General features: G+C 46.4%; 1 protein-coding gene across 1 annotated transcript; it reads right to left on the reverse strand.

Moving 5' to 3' along the window:
- LOC104914604 (puromycin-sensitive aminopeptidase-like protein) lies at positions 1 to 11,721 on the reverse strand. Its single transcript, XM_031557066.1, has 8 exons — positions 11,575 to 11,721; positions 10,019 to 10,103; positions 4,821 to 4,898; positions 3,466 to 3,587; positions 2,463 to 2,570; positions 1,333 to 1,533; positions 721 to 817; positions 1 to 615 (listed from the first exon to the last, which is right to left on the reverse strand). The coding sequence occupies exons 1-8, from the start codon at positions 11,650 to 11,652 to the stop codon at positions 488 to 490; spliced, it is 897 nt and encodes a 298-aa protein (XP_031412926.1). The 5' UTR covers positions 11,653 to 11,721; the 3' UTR covers positions 1 to 487.
- Positions 11,722 to 16,503: the final 4,782 nt, after the last annotated feature.

Raw genomic sequence — 16,503 nt, forward strand, 5'->3', positions numbered from 1 at the left:
TTTTAAAGGCCAAATTCAAAGTTTAGCAAACGAAATTCGAAAGGACTGAAGTCCAAAGCTTCCGAGTCCAGTGTACAAAATGGAGAATCAGTCTAACAGTGTGCACAGGTCACGTCGGAGTATCAAGCAAAGGTATAAAAAGCTTGATCAGATGAACACAAAAAACTGAAAAGGAAGGCAAGTTAGTATCTCTCATTTACATGATAATCATGTGGCTGCTACGTTGACCAACTTGCCTACAACATAAAATAAGAAACCCTTCCAGCTGTGTCAGTGACTTGGAGGGGGGGAAAAAAAAAAAACAAAACAGTCAAGAAAGTTCTCTTGGCAAACAGGCAGTGCTGCCAGGCAGTTAAAAACCCTCACAGCCCTGGACAGTGCTTACAGAGCTCATTCCTGCCTTCCTAAGGTTTGGGTAGTAATGCACGCTGCTGCAGAAGTCACAACGATTCAAACCGAAGCAAGAGCTGAAGGTATTGATTTGGTCTTATTTGGGATGATGCCAGCTCCCTACAACTAATCCAGTTACTGCTAAGAATGAGTGAACAAAGAAGGGGAAAGACAGTATTTTAACAGCATACCTATAAGTAACAAGGCCCCAGTTCTCCATGGCACCTTTATAAAATAAATACAAAGGTTTATTGATATGGATACACACCTCTTCCTAAATGTTTATCATTCAAATAAAATACAGTTCATCAATAAAGTGAGTTACTTTACCAGCAGCAAAATCTGCAATAGCTATGAGATCAATTTTAGGAAGAGGGTAAGGAACATTGAAGTAGTCCTTATAAAAAGGCAGAGTTTTAGCAGCAACCTGTAAGAGAGAAGAGGAGAAACGTGGTAAATATTTTGTTAACTCGGAACTATTTTTAAAACCAAAAGCTCCCTGATGGCCAAGACCAGCCTATGAGAGCAGCACACACAAGCTTTCCTCCAGAAAACTCATTCCCAGCTTCCAAAGCACAACACCTTGGAAGGCTCCCACCCCCCCAACACCTTGGAAGGCTCCCACCCCCCCAACACCTTGGAAGGCTCCCACCCCCTTTTGCTCCCAGGCTCTACCCTTTCCATCAGTATTCCTCATCATCTTTGGATCACAGTCTGCACCATCAAATCAAAATGACTCGAGTGAAAGGTGTGTTCTTCTGTCATTAGGGACATGACTTTGTCCACCAGTGAAGTTTCCCTCAACATCAAGCCCAGTCCCTCTGAGCAATTAAAGCAGAACACCCTCCCAAAGCTCTGGCAGGTCTGTGTGAGCACAAGAGAGGCACACACAGCCTGCAGGGCTCACAGCAGCAATAACAAAATCACCTCGAGTGCATTTACCTCTAATGCAAACTTTCCTTGCTCAGCTTTGCCCACAGGAGTGTAAACACGCACTAAGACCCCATCAAGGGATCTGGTCTCTACAAAGTCATATTCTCCCACCACAAACGCCACCAGATACGTCGACATGATGGGGGTGCGAGCAAACTTGACTTCCACCAGGTTCTCATCATCTGGGTACGGCTTCCGGTCAATGACATTCTTCAACATGAAAGAGAAGCAGTTTTGTGGAAGTGAAACTGTTCTGCAACGCATGGGATTAACTACAGCGTGGCTGGGAATCACGTGTTTAACATGAAAGAAGTTCCCTGATTTTATAATGCAGATCACTGCTTCCCCCCCCTAGCTAAAATAAGCCCCATCACGTATGGAGACGTGCTTCTGTAACACACACATGATATTCCATCAATGGAAAGGCAGGTGCTCTTTTATGCCACATACTTTATGTTCTATTACAGGAAAGGCAGCTGAACACGTTAGCTATCAGCTGCTGCCCTCCAAAGAGGATATTATGCAGCTCCCAATAAGGCTTGTCCCAAAATACTGAAACAGAAACCATAACCACGTGGTCAGTGAGCAAAGCCAGACCTCACGGGGAAAGGGGACGGTGAAATAAACTGAATATACTGAAAGAAAAACATAAAAATAAAACTTCTCCAAAAGCACATTCCAGAAATATTTGCACCATATTTCAAACAGCGACCTGAGAATCCTTGTGTTTGTGACAGCAGTTCTGCCACCTGCACATCTTACCCTCATTCTCAGAAATTCTCCAGGGCAAAAAACATGCCTGTTTGTCTCAAGTTATAGCAGCTATACGAACATGCAAAGGGTTGGCTGTTTCTCCCCCCACCCAGTCACTCTTCATCAAGCAGCACGTGGCATGACATATGCTAGACTTTAGCTAAAAAAAACAAACATGCACCACTGTGGTTTGTAAGGTCTGTTTAGGTTTTGTGCTAGCATCTGAAATAACAGCATCATCTTTTAAGAGTTCTCTCAATTTAGAGCTGCTTACTCACAGCTACTAAGACTGCATTCCTAAGTCCCCAAACACATTTTGCTTTCCATCAGGCAGCTGCCTTTATTATAGTTGTATTCAGAAGACAGTCGGTGCACCAAGAACTTACCATATTTGACAAAGCTACTCTGTCTTTAGGAACCACCAATGAAATATCAAAAGTTGCCTTAATAGCAGGCTCATCCCAGCAAGGGAAAGCTCTGCGAGCATCAGTAGCCTGAAAGAAGAAAGAATGTTAACCCAAGAAATCACAAGAAGCTGCTGCAATGGAAACAGACAAAAAATAGGTACATTTTATGGGCAAGAAGTTGGATGAATGCTGGCTGGTGGTGACGGCACTGTGCAGCCTCCTCACTGACCCCTACACCAAGGCATTTTGTTACTGATGTGATAGTTTATTTCTCTCTTTTTTTTTTCCCCCTTGTAACGCAGCTAAAAAGCACTCTGTGCTCTGATGGAATTCTACAGTCTGTGCAGAATTCAGCAGAGTCATGGCAGGAGCAAAGCTCAGTCATGTGAAAGCAGAAGGGCACGCAGGCATTCCCAGACAGCACACACAGGACCTCCTACCCATATCCTAAACACCAGCCTGCACCCAAAGGAAACCTTCTGTGAGTACAAACTGAGCACTCTGTGTTTTCATGTAGCACACAGCTATGAAATCACAATATGGAATGAAATTCTGTCCTTATGACCAGGGCTTACATAATGCTTGAGCCATTTTCTGGCTCGCGTTTTGGATGTCATTATAATGCTGAGATAAAGGCAGAACGTTCTAATTAAAAATTAATATATTTCACAGAGGCAAGTTATACAGATGTGTTTGACCACATCTACATAAATAGATGTTTCTAAACATTGCATCTGTTTTATTTATATATAATGCATCACACATCAGCATGACTGTTGGTTGGAGAACGTGCCAGATCCAGAAAGCACTGACCTTCAAGACACAGAATAAAGGACAGTTTCAGCATCGCCCATCCACAAGAAGCAAAAATAAAAGTTTACCCAAAGCAGAGCTAAAGCCAGGACAGCAGGCCTGCCCTGCTCTGGAGAACAAAGACCACAAGAAGAATGACAATCCTTGCAAAGAGAAATGCAGCCCATACCTCAAACTGAGTGACAGCAGCATAGCGTGTGTCTCCAGTAGGGGTTGTGTATTTACTTCGGTAAAAGCCTTTCATTTTGTCATTCAGCTCCCCTACAAAGTCTATCTTCAGCGTTCCCGTCCCTGAAACAGAAACAGATTGGAGATTGTTATGGATACACCACAGAGCATTTCTTTGGCCCAGATCTGCAGCCCTTCAGTCTGTGCCCAGCCACGGGTTTTCTGCCAGTCTCTTTCAAACCCTTTGCTCTCCTTACGAGAAAGTGAGATCCAGCAGAGCTGAGCATCAAAACCAGCGCAGGCAAAGCCAGGCATGCCATACAACAGACCTGGAAGGATCCTGCAGCACTCCTTCTCACCCTCTAAACACAACACAGGAACCAAGAGAGGTCTCCCTTAAGCCATTTGACAAATCTGGTCCCACAGCTCTTGTGTATATTTGCAAAAAGCTAAGATGTGGCTATTTATCCTCTGAAACCTACTGCAAAATCAAAGCAGAGCAATGGCTGCATTCAAGCTTCTAAGTCAATTAGTCTCAGGATTTATTCTGCCCTCGATGTCTGGGTGTAAAAGGGGAAACCTGATCTTGATCAGAAAGGCAGCGTGCCAAAATCCCACAGAATGAAACGCCAGCAGTTTATCACCTGGCAATCCCAACACTCGTGTTTGAAAAGATGAAGTAAAACAGCTTCATCCGAAGCAAGGAGCTAAGCTTCAACCCACAAACCCAACACAGCAAAAAACAACAATAGTTTCAAAAGATTTAGTGCATTCAAGCCTAGGAAAATGCTGCAGTAACTCAGCTTAGCCCTTTCTCGGTAAGAGGAGAACAGATCATCAGTATGTGACAAAATAGCTTTGAGCCTAACGCCCAATTGCAGGTAAATAATTGGAGTCACCTTCATGTTAGAAGCAAACACCACCATTAAGAAAACAATCTCTCCAGTTGCAGGGGCCCGCAGTCAAAGCGATCTTATCGTTTGTGTTTCCCATGAATCTTAAAGATTTTAGTACCAGAGGGACCTTGTAAAAGAGGTTTCTTAAGTCAGGTGTTAAGCTGTGCTGCCCCTTGTAAGTATCCATTCGCTGAACAGTCACAGAGATAATCAAAGCATTTCCTAGAGAAACAGATGAATAGCAGCTTTTTATGGCACTTACTTGAACTGCATTCTTTCTGCTAGAAGAGGGAACTCCAACTCTAAGGTATTCTCAGAATTACTTCAGTTTGACAGCTGATAGCTCAGGTTCCACTCCCTCAGCCTCCAGGGGACACACAGCTGCTGCTCCAGCTTTGCTAATGCAAGCACCATAAACGCACAGGGCAAAGTGAGCTGAAAGCACCTGAATCTCTCTTACCTTTCTGAAGGGTACTGGGAAAGGAGAGGGTAACCTTCTCATCCTCATTTTGATAGTTGAACCCTGTGGCATGTACCTCTGAAAGAGAAACAGATTTTGTTTGAAATAAGATCCAGCGATGCTTTTGTAACTGCTGAGCACTTAAGATGAACCTGATCAGCTGAATCCAACAGCAAATCAATGGAGGTTTTGAATAATCCAGAAGGATCGTTTTGAGCAGCCAAAGAAACGCCAGCTTTTGTCTGAGATGACTGTACCTCACCTCGCTTCAGACCTGAATTCAGCACATTTACTCCAGAGCCTGAGCAACACTACTCCAACCCTCGAAAACAGCAAGAAATGGCACTGTTTTCCCTCAATATTAAACGCTCACATTAGTGCAGCAGGAGTCCTGTTAATTATCCTGAGCAGGATGCTTATGATTTAACTAATAATTTGTGGGCTGGTTTGAAAAGCACACTAATACCCACAGCAAGGTGGTTTTGTTCGGTTATAACCACTAAGAAAAACTCAATGCTGATTTTATTTAAAGCATGTCTTTAGATCCACGGACCTACCTTGGAGTTGTGCACCACTCAGCAAGGGCATCCAAAACCAACTGGATTATGAAGCAGCCCGGCATTCATTCACACAGCACTGGGATCTATTTGTAGATGCAAACATCTCAACTATGAGAGCAAGCAGGAGAGCTGGGGGAGGGAACCAGCAGAGCCCTGCAGCCCATGGCCAGACCCACCTCCTCCTGGTGCTCCTTCCTTCCTTCCCAGCTCCCCAGGTGCCATTGGGGCACACGAAGCGATGCACGACGACGCTCCTCCGACCACAGATCTAAAATAGCTGCACAGGGCCTTGCTGTGCAAGTTCTGCTATCTTTGTCCCCCTGTAATTAACTGCTGCCATAACTAGCTATCTCTAAGGAATGCAAATCTCCACCAAAACAGATCAGCAGAAAGAGAGACCGCATGTCAGTGCCATGAATGAACCAGCTGGGTAACCCTGGGCACGGCAACGCACCTGGCCGTGCAGGAACGTGTAACTGCAGGGTCACAGTGAGTATCTGGCAGGTCAGAACAGTTTGTGAAGATGCAGGAAATTCCCAAACCAGCATCCAGTGACAGCATTCCCAGCACGAACTGCCCACTGACAGTAAATCCGATAGGAAAACACAGTTTGGGTGCTGAAATGGCAGAGAAAGTCCAGAGAGCTTTTCAGAACTGACCTAGGAAGAACGATCCAGTAAGCAGCCTCTGCAATCATAGAATGACCTGGGTTGAAAACGACCTCAAAGATCATCTGGTTTCAACCCCCTGCCACAAGCAGGGCCGTCAACCACCAGACCAGGCTGCCCAGAGCCACATCCAGCCTGGGAAAGGCCCAGGAGCACAGGCTGCTTTCTGAACAATGGCAGAAAGAAGGGACAAAACAGAACAGCTTACTGCTCCGTTGGCTGTGCAAGCAGGATGAAAAGCTCGTTTAAAACAAGGCTGTAATTTACAGCATGCCCTGCCTTCCCTGCTCAAGTGTCACTACCAGAACCCAGGTACGCAGCTCCGGAGGCAGCCTGAATGTTCTCAAGATGTTCAGATAAGCTGTTCTATAGATAGTAAATGTAATTGGAGACGTGTTTTTATTTTGTATAAAACGTGATGGGTTGTTGGTTTGGTTTTGTTTTTTTGTTCCTGGAATATGATGCTCTCAGCCTTAAGTCAAAGCAAACACCACCCTCTGCTCACAGAGCACACAAAGCACACTGCTTTCACACCGAGCCGCTCGGCCCTCGGGCAGGGCAACACCATGACACAACTCTAGCTGTGCAAACAAAGATCTTGACAGGATCAAAACCAACTCCAGACTGTACCGGGAAGCTCCAAGAGTTTAAAGATCAGCTGTGAGCTGGATGAGATCAACCACTTCAACAGACCCGCTTGGGTTTGCTCGCTGGGAGAAGCCAGCTGTACCATCAGCGATGGAAAGCTCGCTCTCACGGAGGGGCTGTGGTCCATTACAGGTGAACTCACACAAAAAAAACCAAAGCCATGGCCTCCACTTACTGCACTTAGCTTTGGAATTTTTCTATCCCAAAGTACAGCAGGGTCGATATCCCCTGCTTTATTCCTCGCTGTCATTCAGTGGCGGCTCGCATAGTTCTCAAAGCGGTTACTGATACGCTCACGTGTCAAAAATAACAGAATATAAATGAAAGATTTGAAGTTGCACTCTCTAAACTGACGACTCAGCACTGATAATTAAACCCACAGCAAAAAGAAGCACAGAAAACCACCAGCAAGGCTTCTCGTCATTTCAGAGAACCACTCACAACGAAGATGTAATTGCAGTTAAAGGCCAGCCGAATTCCTAACAGCACTGAGTACAAAAGCTCCTGAGGAGAACAACACGGTTTTGGCAGCCTGCTCACTTTGGAGAGTCTGGCACTGCAAGGTTGCAAGTTAATCACTAGCACATTAGTGCACAGTCTGGACCAAATAGCATGAGAAAACACAAAGCTGCTAGAGCTGCCTTGGAAAGAAAGCATCCAAATCAGAGCTAGCGACTCTCCTGGACTGGGAGCGCTGCAGATTAGATTTTACACCAGCATTTTAAACAAATTACAGCCTTCCTACAAAGTACTTCCTGAAATTGCACGGTAACGAGATGGAAACGTCAATTAATGGTTCCAATTTCTGTATTACATACTTAGAAACGTGGATCCTCGCCAACGGTTTTAACCCATGTCAGATGGAGCAACACAGCAAGGTTGAAATGGTGGGACTGGGAACATCAGCATGAAGCTGGCTGTAGAATAACGCTGCTCTATGCACACAGGTTGGGCTGTGGGGAGGGGGGGGTTGTGTTTTCTTTTTCCAATTGGCCCCACATAAGGCGGGATGAGATCGACCACTCCAACAGATCTGCTGGGAGAAGTCAGCTGGACCCACAGAGATGCAAAACTCACTTTTGTGGAGGGGCTGTGGGCCACTTCGACTGAGCTCACCCAAACTGCAAAGCCACGGCCCCCGCTTCCCATCACTGCACTCTGGTTTGGAATTTTTCTATTGCAAAGTACTGAGCTATCAGTATCTGCTGATTTATTCCTCGCTGTCGTTCAGCTGTGGACTACGTAGCAGAAATTGGAACTTTGACTTGAAAACTTCAGCAATCATCCCTCAGCTCCCAGTCAAACCTTGGGAACGTATCTGATCTCCTTGGAAATGTGCATTAAAATTCCAAAGACCGAATCCCACCCATCTGCTGCCTCCATCTCCCAAAGAACAAACAGGTGGAGCCTTTGAGAAGAAACCCTCATGCGAATGAACTCACTCTCAAACATTCTCCATAAGATATATGAAGAAGATTCAGCCAAGGGATCAAACTCTGCTGATTTAGCTGATTTCTGTTGCTTCACTGGACCACATTTCATACTTGGTTTTTGTGACCAGTTCTAAAATTACCATCCAGAAGCTGTGCACAATAGAAGCATTAGTAAGACTGACTTGATCTGTATCAACAGGTGCCAGCAAACAGTCTGCCAATTTCATGCAATTTTACTTCCAAAGCCATTATACTATTTGGCAGTTTACCAACCTGAAAGATATGTTTTAACCCCATGAAGCCAGACTATAATTACAGAAAACACACCAAACTGCACCTCCAGTATTTATGCTACAGCAGTTGGAGAGCTGAGCACCTACACTGCAGCCCTCCGTGTCCAGAGCCCCACGAAAGCTGAAATCAGAATGAAGAAATTCAGGCTACAGAAATTGACTTCCAATTTACTCAGTTTTAAAGACAAAAGCCTCCGTGAAGCTCTGCTATTAATACTTCAAGGAGAATGCACCACTGTTAAAGAATATAAAAGCAGACCCCCTGAAGGACAGTGAGACCAGTTCTGAAAACACAAAAACAAGACAAAACATCCTCTCTATTTTATTAACTTCCCTTGAGTGGAAAGCGATCGTTCTCAGGCACCTTTTCCATTTGTTTTCACTTTCTCAACAGCAAAATAAGGAGTCAGTAGGTGGTGTGGGCCTGGGGCACAGTGCTGGATGGAACAGAGCCTGTGAGCTCTGCTCCTCCCTGCACACTCTGTGCTGCTTCCCCGTTGCAGCTTGCAACAGCACCTCTGCTTTCTTTCACACTACATTAAAAAAGTGTCAAACCAACTTAAATGCAAAAACTCCCTGCAGATGCTCTGTTTGCCACACCAAACTCTACTAGCCTGAGGACAGTGCTATTTCAGAGAGAGCACTGCAAGAAGAATGAAATGGTCCCGAGGAAGGTAGGTTCCTTCTGCAGGGCTTCAGGCACAGCCCTTCCCTCCGAGGCCCCCACTTTTTCAGACATACCTGGGAAGTTTAATCCACTCTCTATGGCCTCACTCACTCCTTCAATTCACAACCAAGTTCTGACACAGTTGCTCCTATGACTCTTCCTCCTGCAGAGCCTTTTGTTGTCTGAGTGATGTAAGAAGCAGTTGTACATCGAGGACCAAATTACTACAATGCCTGAGGCAGTAGAGGCTCCCCGTGACAGCCAGAAACTCTTTACCCACTGTCAGAGCATTACTCCATTCCAAGCTCCTGATTTCCCACACCTTAATCACTTCATACTTTAATCACTGTAACTCTTTTTGGGCCTGCTAAACTCTCCACAAAATATAATTGATGATGACATCAACTGCTGTGACAGCGCATCATCAACAGCTACTGCTGCCCTGTGTTCCCAAGAACCTCCAATGCACTGCATGCTCTCCTCCACACAACCACCTTTTTCCACACTAGGAAAATTCTGTTCCACGTCAACTAAGTTTTTTGCACTTTTTCAGACCCTTCAATGAGGATTTCTTACTGCCAGCCATGCCTGATCCAACTCTTAGCTAAGCCCTTGCTGCAGCTTTTGTCAATATTGCCAAGTCCACGGGTACAGACCATGTTTTTTTATGCAGGTACCCACGGTACAAACAAACAATGTCACAACAGATGCCCTTTTGCCTATGACACACAAATGTGAGAGCAGGACAAAGGAAACTTGAGGCAACACACAGGAATGGGAAAAGAACAAAGGCTGGGGAACTCACTGCACGCTTTACAGGGAGGGCAGCTCCTCCAAGGATGATGTATTTTTTCTATTGAAGTTGTTAACTGTTGGCAGCAGCAACAAAAATACATTACCATAAAACAGCAGCAGAAGAGCAGCCCTACCTTCATCTCCTTCTGGCGCATAGGAGGCTGTAATGATGTCGATGTCAGCACAGTTCATCACAATCTGGTTGGTGGCATGCTTCACCTGCAAGAGAAACGTCATCAGCGTCAGGAATAGGGGAGCACAGGGGGGAGGGCACCCCAGTGAGGGAGGCATTCTCACCTCCACTTCACCTATAAACTCCCACATCACCACGTGCTTCCAAGGGGCGAAGAAGAAAAAGATTGGCCATCGACCGCTCTCGTCCTTTTCAGAACCTGAGTACCTGAATCCCATTCAAACCCTCTGTCCCTGCTTATCAATACTGTAAATTATTTAAGGGAATGGGCTGCCTGTTCAATACCTATGCTGGACAATAGGGCCCTTGTACATGCCTGGAAGCCAGGACCAATGAAAACAGATAGAGAGCTGTAGGCTTCCTTTCAGCAACGACCTAGAGGAGACTTAGAACAAGTGGAATGCTTGTGAACACAAACCCACACCTCCCAGAGATCACAAGCAGCACAACCTACAGCGCAGCATTCTGCACCGGTGATGCTGTAAGAAGTTCTTAGGTTAAAAACCATCTGCCAAGAAATTCCCTTTACATTTTCCTGAAAGCTTTCCTTCTGCCAGCTCTTGGCTACACACACTTTGCTTTATTTAACAAGTGGCCAGCTCCCAGCGTAGTAACAACCCGCCTCCCTGTGCCAGCTCCCTATTTGGATGCGAGAGCTCGAACACAGAAGAATTCAAATTAAATATCAATTAATTACAAAGGGGCTAAATATTTGGGAACTAAACTAGGAATTATTCAGAACCTTAGGGCTGCAGCCACCCAAACCAGCACGCTGGATGGAGCCGGACAGCACTTCAGGCAGCAGGCAATGCCAGCTCTGCAGAGAAAAGAGAATCTCTCCAACAGCCAAGTGCATCTTAACAGAGCCACCATCGTACCCAGACACTTCATTCCTTAAAGCACGAGGACTTACAGCCCTTTCTTGATTGCTTTTTTGCTCCTATGACGTGCCCTGATAGCCCTGTTAGCCCTGTGCCTGCCCTGCTGCCAGCAGTCACAGCAACCAAGTGTGAGCATCAGTGCTGGGGACACTTCAGGCATTGAGGTGAGCCCAGCAGCCCTCGGCCCCAGCCCTCCTGCCCAGGCTGACTGAAGGAATGCTTCCTTAGTCACTGTGTACACAAAACCCAAATCTGGTGGGTGATGAGAGGCTTAAGAAATTTAACCGTGTAACTTAATAGCAGCACAAACATCGTAAGAATGGGCCATCTAATCTAATAATCTGCCTGCCCAAGTGCTAAAAGCTGATTGCCCAAGGAAAGCCATCCCCCTCAGATGCTTCACTGGGCACAAACCTCCCCCAGGAGTTTCTCCATTCTCTCCTCACCTCCCTTGCTGCTGAAGCAAGCAGTTGCAGCTCATTCCAGCAGCACTGAGCACCCAGCTCCTTTCCCCACGATGCCCCTGGGGGTCACAGAACCGAACCAACAGCACCCAAAGACCTGCTTGGGATTCCACAGCAAGGGATGCAACACACTGGCAAGGCAAGAAGCTAACAGATGGAACAGCTGCAGAACTCGGGCTGGAGCCGATGCTTCCAGTACAGACTTGCAATCTGAAATCCACGTTTTCCATTTGGTGTGCATGAAACCAAAGGATTGCAACACCTCCCAAAAGACAGAGATCCAAGCCCGATGATTTTCATCACAATTCTAAGGTTTGGGGTTTTTCGAGGTCTTCTAAAACACAGAAAAATCAGGATGAGAAAATCTTTTTATAAAAGAGTACTTGTGAAGACCTTTGTTCAATCTACAAATCCAAATCTCCCTGGATTAAGAATTCAAGATGCATAAATAGTTGTCCAAATTGCAGACAATACTGGATTTAACAATAGACTTGATCTGTAAAAAATGAACTCTTCTGAGGACAGAGGAATTTCCAGCACAGCACTGCGCCGCAGAATAAGAAAGTTTACGTTGAAGTGGAGACAAATTCAGAGGCTCCTCAGAAAGGCAATTACCTGTTCTTAGATTTTCCTTGCCTCCTACAAGTAGTGCTATGGAAGAGGCATTTAAAGGGGCTGAGCGAGGCAGGAGATGGAAAAATGTCCTCTGAAAGATGGAAGGTGAAACTCAGCGCATGGATACAGATACGGAGCAGGCACTGCACACTGCACTTCTGAGGCTCTGCTGCTTGAATCGTGGAAGGAAAGTTCTCAGGTTGGTGCAGAGGCCAACAGCCTGCTGCTCTGATCGCCCGGACGATCAACAACAGACACACCTGCAGGAACAACACCAGCACAGAACCACAAACCACCCGTGCTTCGCTTCTGACCCGTTTATCTCATGAGAACCTGCAGCACGGCCCCACTGGGTACGGAATGGAGGAATGAGCTGCAAAGCTTTAAGCTCGCTGCTTCCCACGGAGCTCCGGCAGCCTGCAGAGCCAGCACTGCCCCAGAACACGCTGCAGACATTGGGATGCTTTGGTGCCGATGCTTTCCCATCACTCGCTGCTGGGAAGGCAAATCTCGCAGCTAAAGCTGCACCCAAAAAGTTTTCCCAGGGAATATCGTGCTGCACAGAAGGGCTGAGAAGGCTGATTAGTCAACTATTGTGCACACCACAATGTTCATTTAGCACAAAAAGATGAAATCACTCTTGCCTTAGTGCTGCACAGCTCCCTTCCAGTTACGTTTCCTCCTATGGGCAGGCTGAGCCCAGGGCCAGGGGCTGTGAGCACGGTGGCACCTACACTGTTATTCTGACAGTGAGAAACAATGAAGACTTTGGCAGAGCTGTGCCAGACATGACTCAAAGATGCTGTGAGGCCGTTTATTTTCTCTAGCAGGAAAGGACTTGATGGAAAAAAAACTTTTTTCAGGACGTGAGAAACAAGATTTTGAATGGCTTCAGTGGAATGCCAGCCTACCTGAAATGCAGCACTGGGTGCTCCAGAAGACACCTCCTGCAGCCAAAACTAATTCCTCCAGGGCCTTTTGCAGGTCCAGGTAATTACATCTTGTAACTTTGCTTCAGAATACTTGCCTTAATGCAGCATTACATCCAGCATGCACACTTGCAGCTTTTACCCTCTAAAAATAGTCAACTCAAATTGCTTCAGTTCTCTTCTAAGACGCAGCTTTTTAAGAATTCCTAAATCCAGTGAGAAAAGTATAAAAAGGTTTTATTAATCTGTACCTTAGAGGAAATCATGGTAGCCAAGTAGTAAAACCACCACTGCCAAGACCAATAGGCCCACTGGAAAAACCCACTTTGTTCCAGTGACCATCCCAGCTACATCCATCTGCAGCAGCCACACGTGCTTCACGAGAGAAGAGCCTGCACGGACAAGGAAATCCCCCCAGAACTGTAATTAATGCAATCACCTTAGCACTGTGAAATACAGAGCTGGAGGAGAAAGGAGCAAAGATTCCTACTTACTGAGAAGCAGCAGGCTGCAACACTCAGCACAGCACCTTTAATGCTCACGTTACCCAAATTCAGACCTAATTTAATGGGCTGCAAATGTAAACTACAAAGCTGGATAATAAGCCTGTGTATGACACTCACCACCTCCTGCCCGCCTCAGGAGAGCAGAGCAGAGCACAAATACTACACCTATTACAGCTTAATGTTCCAAGGTTTACATACTGGACTGTCAATCTTTAACTGGCAGCGAGATGGGAAGACTGCGTATCTTTAGCTCAGCTCACTCTGCCTTATCAGCCTATTAAAAGCAACAGATACAGGTTAAACATAGCTAAATATAACAGAGTATCCCTAAGACACGTTAAAGGGGACTGGGAAAGATCCGTGAATGAGCCATCCAGCCCAGGTTGTAAATTCCTTACTGTACAAGGCGCGTTGCTTTGCAGTTTGCGAGGTGTCAATCCACTGCTACGCTCCCCAAAGGCAGCAGAAGGAAGGCAGCACTGCTCCCACCGCCCTGCACGGACAGCTGAGCGCTCAGAGATGTGACAGCACTGAGAATTCCCTCCTGGAGGCTCACGGAACGCTGAGCTTCAGCAGCCAGATGCGTTTCTGCGTTACTCACTCCTGCACTTTCAGCACGGCGCAGGAGAACAGGCTGACAGCACGTCCCCTCTTTGTCCCACGCCCTCCAGCAGCAGAATGGCACAAAGCTCTGACCCAAGCACCGGGTGCACGGCGCTGATAACTGCACCCTGAGCACCAGGGCTGCAATAAAGAAATCTCCAGCTAACAGATGAATAAAGGAGATTAACTGCTTCCACTCAAAAAATAAAAAACGAAAAGCAACCCAAATCTTCATTGTGCTCATTCTGGTACATCCGCACGCCCAAATGAATGGTTCACGAGTCCAGGAGTGCAGCTGCTGGAGGGGCACAGGACCATGCAGGCAGTGCTGCTCCAGCTCCAGACCCACAGGATCTGCTCCTCCCCACGTCCTGGCTGTGACCAAAGGCCTATTTCACAAGGAACCTGCAAGGATTCCTGGCTTTTAAACCATGCCAATGGAAAACTGTCCTTTTATATAATTGTTACATAATTCTACAGGCTCCCAACGTACCCCTATGGTCACAATTCACATGATTTAAGAATCTCAGGTAACCACTCAAAACTTCATATTTAGGCTGCCGCGCGCTTAACAAGCTCAGGTATTAAATGTTATCATGGGACAGATTAGAGCATTGTTCCTTTATCAAGGAACAACAATTAGCAGACAGAGGGTCACTTCCCTAACTTGAAAACTTGAAGTGCCACAATAAACTACAGGCACGTATTCTTTCTTTTTAAGCCTCTGAAACCAGCCTGCTCACTGCTGACACTGAAGCAACCTCCCTTATCTTTTGAATCACGAAGGGCTTTACTCTCTGATGCTTATCTGAAGCCATGCAAGAGATGCATCATTTCTTACTGGGGCAGAAAAGCAAAGTGTTTTTATTAAGTTCCTCGCAGACGCCTCCCTGAGCGCAGTGCCCACAGCCAGGAGGGCTCATCACACCTTTTTCGGGGCCTGGTGCTCGAGTTGAAAGGCTTAAACTCTACACAGAAAGCTGCCAAGCCCCGCTCAGAGTCAGCAGCACAAACTCACCCATCAGGTGCTTGCTCCTGGTGTCTTGACTAAGAATTACAGCCTTCGCTAATTCCAGTTTGCTGTTAAATATGCAAAATAGCAAACGAGCATTTTTGAAGCGTGTAAATGAAGTTCCCATCGTTTAATCCCGTTTCATTTTGGCGTCACAGTCTCAGTACTCACCCTGCAATCAGAAAGCATCTCCCTTTTCACCACTCAAGGTGGATTATCACTCGCCCAGCCATAATCACACCGAAATGGGGCAGGGGGACTAATGATTACGCTTTATTAATTATTAAAAACGATTTCTGGACTTTCAGGAAGAAGCATCCTACTGATTACTTTCACTCCTTACCCCAAATCCTAAAATTTCAGTTTGTCTTCATGTTAAATTACTTTCACCCCCATGCCTGCACAAGGGATGCTGAAAACAGGACGAAGCCCACTCTACTTTATGAAAGCCGCTGAAATGGCCAGCAAGTCCTTAACTGAACCAATTAGGTCCAAAAGCACGCAAGTTATTTCTTCTAGACTCAATCTCAACTCAGTAGGACATAACTAGCAAACGTCAGCACATTCTCATTAAGCAAGCCATTCCCTTGCACCTAGCATTGTTGGAGAGCTGGTTCTTCTTCTCCCCAGTAGGAGCAGAAGTTACTCTCTCATTTTCTGGAGCATGCTGGGGATACCAGCAGCCAAGCAAGCTTCAGATCTGCAGCACTCACCACATCCACCTTCTGCACGCACCTGGGATGCAGCCTGGAAACTCTTCCATCTATGGCTGTTACGTTATTTAGAGGCTTAAGAATAAAGATGCATCACGTTCGAGGCTTTTCAAAACCTCCCCCTACTCTATTTCTCTCTCCCGTGGGAACAACACGCTCACCACAATGAGAGCTGAATTGGTGACAACCTTGAACCCTCTACATCAATACTCTTCCTTATGCCCTCAGCTGGTCAGAAAGTCCAGAATGCTGCACTGTCAGGTGGTACCTCTGCTCTAAGAAATCATTGAGCAATCCCCTGAACAGCAGCAAAGAGCATTACCATATCCCAGCAGGGCTAAAATCCACAAACCCCACACCAAACCCATAAGAAGGCTCCGAACCAACACGATTCCTGGAATTAAACGAAGTTTCCACGGCTGCAGCTCAACACCACTCACTCCCAGCAGCCAGCCTGGCTTAAAAACCCATCGCTCCCCTCCCCCCGTGTTATTTTTAACCGGGCTGATTGCAGTGATCCCATTTGCAGTGCAGCCCCACAGCTGTACCAGGGCCGAGCAGCAGCACTTGGGCGCGAAGACAGGAATGGGTGGCTGGGATCAAGGCGGAAGAGATGGGGAATTTCTGCAGCTCCAAGGCAGCACGCTGGGGGAGGACCGGTGCTGTACGGACACCGGCACGTAGATTTACACCCTTTTCTTTT

This window comes from Meleagris gallopavo, chromosome 29 (assembly GCF_000146605.3).
Source record: "Meleagris gallopavo isolate NT-WF06-2002-E0010 breed Aviagen turkey brand Nicholas breeding stock chromosome 29, Turkey_5.1, whole genome shotgun sequence".
Classification (NCBI taxonomy): Eukaryota; Metazoa; Chordata; class Aves; order Galliformes; family Phasianidae; genus Meleagris; species Meleagris gallopavo.

Excerpts from the sequence above, each read along its gene's own strand:
- LOC104914604 (XM_031557066.1), bottom strand. The coding sequence starts at position 11,652 with ATGGAAAACGTGGATTTCAGATTGCAAGTCTGTACTGGAAGCATCGGC. Across the intron at positions 3,588-4,820 it reads TCCCAGTACCCTTCAGAAAG|GGACGGGAACGCTGAAGATA; the intron begins GTAAGAGAGATT and ends TTTCTGTTTCAG. Across the intron at positions 1,534-2,462 it reads GAGTAGCTTTGTCAAATATG|AATGTCATTGACCGGAAGCC; the intron begins GTAAGTTCTTGG and ends TTCATGTTGAAG.